The sequence below is a fragment of the Emys orbicularis genome, chromosome 1, assembly GCF_028017835.1.
Source record: "Emys orbicularis isolate rEmyOrb1 chromosome 1, rEmyOrb1.hap1, whole genome shotgun sequence".
In the NCBI taxonomy this organism is placed as follows: Eukaryota; Metazoa; Chordata; order Testudines; family Emydidae; genus Emys; species Emys orbicularis.
Window position 1 is genome coordinate 86,321,072 of NC_088683.1, and position 6,000 is coordinate 86,327,071.

Here is a 6,000-nt window from a genome sequence, read left to right on the forward strand (position 1 = left end):
CACCTATGTATTAAAACCCTCCTATTGTTAGATTTATGTTCCCTGCTCTAACCATCATTAGAAACCATTGCTGATACAATGGCTTATATTAGCCATTTAAAAAAAATCAAGCTGAAACTTGCTATGTGTATTATCAGTGCAGTTAAGAGTTTTTTAGTTCTTAAAAAGACAACAAATGTTATTTTCATGATTGTGCATGACTTTTCTAAGCTTTAGATTAAAATATTCTTCAGTCACTTGTCAAATAAACTTATTTGTTTATTTTTATTTTAAAACGCTAATAGTAGTGCCAGGATATTTAAAAAGTTAATTATAAGCATACACATAGTTTATTCCCCATAATTTAAAATAAATAAACTATGTGTATGCTTATAATTAACTTTTTAAATATCCTGGCACTACTATTAGTGTTTTAAAATAAAAATAAACAATTACTGAAATCTGAGAGCACTAGCTGTTAGCCCCTGAAATCTTAGGTTCAAAGAGGGAGCTTTAGCTCATATAAAAAATCTCTTATATTTTGAGGGTCATTCCTCAAGGAAGATTAGAAGTGGAATAGCTAGGCTGGCTTGTTGGTCAGTATCACTTTAGACTGTTAAAGCCAAGGCGAAAATCCATTTGGCTCTGCCTCAATCTCACCCGTGCATTAACTCATTCTTCTAAGCACCAGATTCACATAATCTCCCTGCTCTTTCAGTAATATTAAAAAGAACAAGAGTACTTGTACCACAAGTACTCTTGTTCTTTTTGCAGATACAGACTAACACGGTTGCTACTCTGAAACCAGTAATATTAAACCGTCCTCTCATCCTTAGAGAGGAGCCCACTGCAAGGCAGGGCTAGGTCCACTGGCAGGTTAATGTAAGGGAAACTAACACAGCTGCTGCCCACGTTCTGTACATAAATAGAATTTCAGTCTCAAGAGTGTTGGTTCAGCTCTCACAAGCAGGGGCAAATATAGTAATTAGTACTCCTGAGCCCAGTAGAAATAGTTCTACAGTAACTGTCATGAAATTCAATTTTGCAAAAGCTCGACTCTCTTAGCACGTGACCACTCTGCAAACAGAAGTGGTCACGTGCTAACAGAAAATGCAGTAAATCCACTGTGTGGAGGCAGAAGCTTGAGCAAATTTGTGCTGTTAAAATTTACTAGTCTTCATAATATGTTTTCTTTTTAAGGATGCACCAACAAATAAACTTCTCTATGCTAAGGATATTCCACTCTACAAGGAGGAGGTGAAAGCTTACTATAAAGCAATCAGGGATTTGCCTCTATTGCCCTCAGAGGTAGAAGAATTTTTAACTCAGGAATCTAAGGTATCATTAATAACCAGACACTTTACTAACTTTTTGTTACTTTTTAAAAAGCAAAACTGTCTCATCAGATCTCTCTTCTTTTTTAGAAACATGAAAATGAATTAAATGAGGACATGGCCTTGACTGAAATCTACAAATACATAGCAAGATATTATGATGAAGTAAGACCAACTGTCATTCCTATTTATGCAGTTAATGTAGACTAACCACATCAGGCATTGATGTTTGACTTTTCAAGCTAAGCAGGGTCTAGTTTGGTCAGTGCTTGTTTGGGAGACCTCCACGAAAATGTCAGAGGCTACTGGTAATTCAGAGATTGTCTGAGTAAGTATAGAACGAATACCTCGCATGGGGATAAATGTGCTATATTTATAGTATCTTTGGACTAAGCCATAGAGTTAAGATTCTGAGCACACCTCGTTCCCTGCCACCACTTTTAACAAAAGTGAATTTAAATTCTCCCTGCAGTTTCAGAAGGATACTGTGTTCTACACTTCCTGTCCCAAAGTGTTTGGAAATGTTGCTAAGTGACTGTTAAACAACTGTCACAACCCACCCAGGACTGGGGGTTGCATTTCCCTGGAGATTCTGGAACTCTTTGGGATTCAGTGTGCTAGATAACATAGAATGGGAGCCCCAGATCCCCAAAGTTATTTAGTCACCTAACTCCCATTGTTTTCAATGGAAGGTAAGAGCCTATATGCCATTGAGGAGCTGGGGCAGAGTTTATTGTCATTGGTATGGCTATCACTTTATGAAAACTCATAGCTAAATTTAACACTACAGCAGAGCAAATTCCTTCTCGGTACATTACAGCAAGGAGGAATATTCTCCTGGCTGTCACTGACCTCTTGGCTGGCCCCATTTTGGTCCACATCCTGTCCTCATGAAAATAACCTCCCACCTCGCTAGTCCTCCCCAATCCCAGCTGTGACTGTCAAGCGGGGTACCTCCCTGCGCATCTGCTCTCAGGTCCGGCCACCTCTTCAGCAAGTGACCACTCAGTCATCCATGCCAGAAAAATCCCTGCACCCTGCTGTGACTGGGCTCCCCCCACACCGGGTGAAATAAGGGTGCTGATTGGAGCCTGGTCCTGGAGTGATGTACGACACAGCAGGAGGGCTGGGTGGGGAAGAGGAGTGGGAATATGGTGTGGAGGACAGTTGGGATTTACTGCAGGGAAGTGTCTCATCCTCATCAAGCCAATTTCTAGCAGCTTGGGCCTCATTCCTAGCAGACCAGACTCTCCTATGCAGCACAGCACCAGCAGGTTCCCCAAAATGTATTAGTCTGCTGGTCAGTTTTCAACTCCACTTACTTGAATTCTGCATCAAAGCATGTCCTTTGCCATGTATGATAATTACTAAATGACTCTGGTAGTGTTTTTAAAGTCTCTCATCTGTCTTTATTAGGGTACTTAAACTATTGCCTCCAGAGCCTTTCTTTATAATCCCCTCTAAGCTAGTAATGATGTTTTGTTAGTATGTGGTATCTAAACCTTCCCTATCCATTCTGGGCCCCCTGCTCCCCATGTAGCTTTGGACCAATAGCAACTACAAGCTTATTGACCCTTCCTCTGCCATAGTGTGGATTTAAATGCCAACAAAGGACATTCAACGTGCAGCACTGCTCTGCTTTACATCCTCTGGCCCAAGGCCACGTGTATAATTTATACCACCAGTTTAGTGCAGGGGGTGATATACAAGAGCAATTCTAGATCAGTCTCTCTGCCCCAGGGTACTGTGCTGACCTTCCATTCAGTAAATAAAAGTGGGGGTTTTGGTGGTGGGGAGGGACGGTTTAAACTGAGGTTGCTATTTTCAGCAGAAGTGTTGTAGATCCTGTGATTGTAATGACTTGTGAAGCAAGGCACAGAAACAGTGTTAATGTTTGAAGAACATATTATAGGCACAAGTTCAGACAGATCTTACCACTGATATCTTCAGATGAGAACAAAGTGTTTGTTTAAAACAAGTAGCAAAAAAAAGTAAATCTTTTTTCTAATTAATTGTCAACAGATTCGAAGTAAATTAGAGAGAGAACGGGGGCTAGAAGATGCCCAGAAAGATCTCCTGCATATAAAAGCCTTATTTGATGAAAAGAAAAAATGCAAGTGGATGTGACCAGAGCACACGGGCCCAGGACTGTAATCTGGTGAAGTTTTAAACTAGAGGTGCTGGTACCAAACTAGTGTTTTGGCTGGTTATGTGTATTTGTTTTTTAACCATTTGGGTATTGTTCTCCATTATGACCATTTAAAGTGTAGGGCATAAACAACAGGCCTGCATACAGGGCGAGACTTTCATGTAAAAGGGCATGTGAGCCTTGTACTCATGCGTTGAGCCTGCTTAGTATTATACATGCATTTGTGTGCCCAGACCCTCCGATTTGAAAGTCTGCCCCACGTATTTTAAAATGAAATAAACATGCAGAAACCAGTGTACTCACTGTAAGTTAGAGCATGTTTTTTGTAGGTCACTGCCACCTTATTAACAGAGAATAGTGCTAATTGGTCATACACCCTGACACTTCATTGGTCTTAGTGTGGCCTTAAATACTATTTTAAGTACAATTCCCCTCCCTTGTTCCCCCTTAAACACAAAAATGTGCTAGTTTTGTTTGAAAACAATAGAAGAGTAGCACTTATGACCAGGTAATTCAGTATTAGCAGAAAAGCTGGCTGAGAGGCTCCAGGGCTAGATGTGACGAACCATTTTTTTAACTCAAGGTATACTGATTCTTGTTTTAGAAATTCTCAATGTGAAAGAATCCAAAGTTGTGCAGAACATTAGGTTGCTGGTGCAATCAACTGTTCCAAGGACATTTTCCATAGTTTACGTTGCTTATAATTTTTTAAGATTTGAGAGTATCAAGACAGTCTTGAACACATTTATGTTTTGATGATGGTACACCTCTACCCCGATATAACACTGTCCTCGGGAGCCAAAAAATCTTACTGCATTATAGGTGAAACCGCGTTATATCGCACTTGCTTTGATCTGCCGGAGTGTGCAGCCCCGCCCTCCCCAGGAGCGCTGCTTTACCGTGTTATATCCGAATTCGTGTTATATCGGGTCGTGTTATATCGGGGTAGAGGTGTATATAAATATTCCCATTATTTCACTAAATCAAATGGAGGTTGGTTTTCTTGGGTGATAAAAGATTTACTTAGTGGCAGTTTAGATTAGTATGGACGAGGGGACTCTAGTTTTCACTGTGGCTACTAGTTTCTCAAATGTATAAAGCTAGTAGTTTGCCTGAGAACACAAGTGACGTGTTCTGTTGGAAGTTTAGGGTTATTCTAAGAAATTGCAAAAAAGCAAAAGTCGGTCACAGTTGCTGATGTTTTTACTGCTGTGTATGTGGTGCTACTTTTTGATACATACAGTACACCTGGGCTTTGCTTGAGAGATCCTTGCCTGACTGCCTTAAACGCCTATAGGCCTCAAGATTTAGCTCAGGACTCATGTATATTACAGTAATAACTGAGTCAGGGATCCCAAATACAATGCACTTCCATTTTGGAGCATGCAGGGTTTTAGCCTATGGCACATGAGTAAGGTCCTGTCTATGCTGTACATTGGAACTGTTTTGTAGCTACATTCTCTGACCCAGTTGCAACTGCTGTACAGCTGGGCTCTCTAAGGGTAAAGCTTTCTACTAGGTTTGGGGTGAGGTTAAAGGATATCTCTCCTTTCACAGCAAAACACAAAAGGGAAACAGTTACTTAGGAAGCCCTGCACTGAGTTTGAGTCATCAACCACTTGCAGGAGGAGGTGTAGATAAGGGGGAAAAGACTGGTTCAGCAGCTTCCTGAAGGAGGAAGCATGGTCCTTGAGCTGCTTCAAACTCCTGGGGCTCTGAACAGCCATGCCCATGAACAGCAAGCACCTCGACGCTGCACCCCAGACAGCATAGCTGAGTTAGGAGTTGTGCTACTAGTGACTCTGCCTCACTGAGCGGGTAGCAGGCCCACCGCAGGCGTTAATACTGGCTGGTATCTCTGCAGGAAATGCTAGGGGGTTGGTCAGGCATAGTGCCACGACTATGCCTGGCCAAATCTGAGGCATGCTAACCACCTGCTGAGGGCAGCAGGGCCTAGCTGTTAACTTGGGGAAAGGGGGAGGTTGGCTGCAGCTCTGCTTCTTCCGCTCCCAGACTTTGTCTGGCATATGCACACATTTCCCTCTCTTTTACCCAAAAGGGGAGCCCTTAATTCACACTGCTTTAGTAAGCATTAATAATCTAACCTTTTATCTGATGTTTATATTTCATGGACTGTAGCCACTGTAAAAATACTGTGTGACATACCCAGGGTACAAGCTGGAGAAAAACCAGGGAGTGCTCCGCACCCATGGGGCTGGCCACCGATCTGCTGTTCAGTGGCTGGCCCCCAGCAGCTGTGCCACCGAGCAGCTGTTGGGCAGGGCTGCCCTGCCACGCTCTGCCCCCCAGTGCCCTTAAGGGGGGGGGTGCAGAGTGGGACCTCACAGGAGGGGGAGCAGAGTCCGTGTGGGGGCACCCACTGGCTAAAGCAAAAGTCATTGCCTGTGGGTACAACCAATTCTCACAGCAGCCATTCACCTTAGCTGCTCTGTTTAGTTGTTTTAGGAATGCTTAATGGTCCTGCTGTAGCCTTTTAAACAACACGTTTGAAGTGAATATTATAGGAGTGGAACAGGG

General features: G+C 42.5%; 1 protein-coding gene across 1 annotated transcript in view; it reads left to right on the top strand.

Annotated features, from left to right (window-relative positions):
• Nucleotides 1-3,596, top strand: part of PLXNC1 (plexin C1) — a 102,219-nt gene extending 98,623 nt beyond the window's left edge. The window contains 3 exon segments of the mRNA XM_065417273.1: nt 1,180-1,317; nt 1,404-1,478; nt 3,336-3,596. Coding sequence (XP_065273345.1) covers nt 1,180-1,317; nt 1,404-1,478; nt 3,336-3,440 — 318 coding nt within the window. The 3' untranslated portion in view covers nt 3,441-3,596.
• The last annotated feature ends 2,404 nt before the right edge of the window (nt 3,597-6,000 follow it).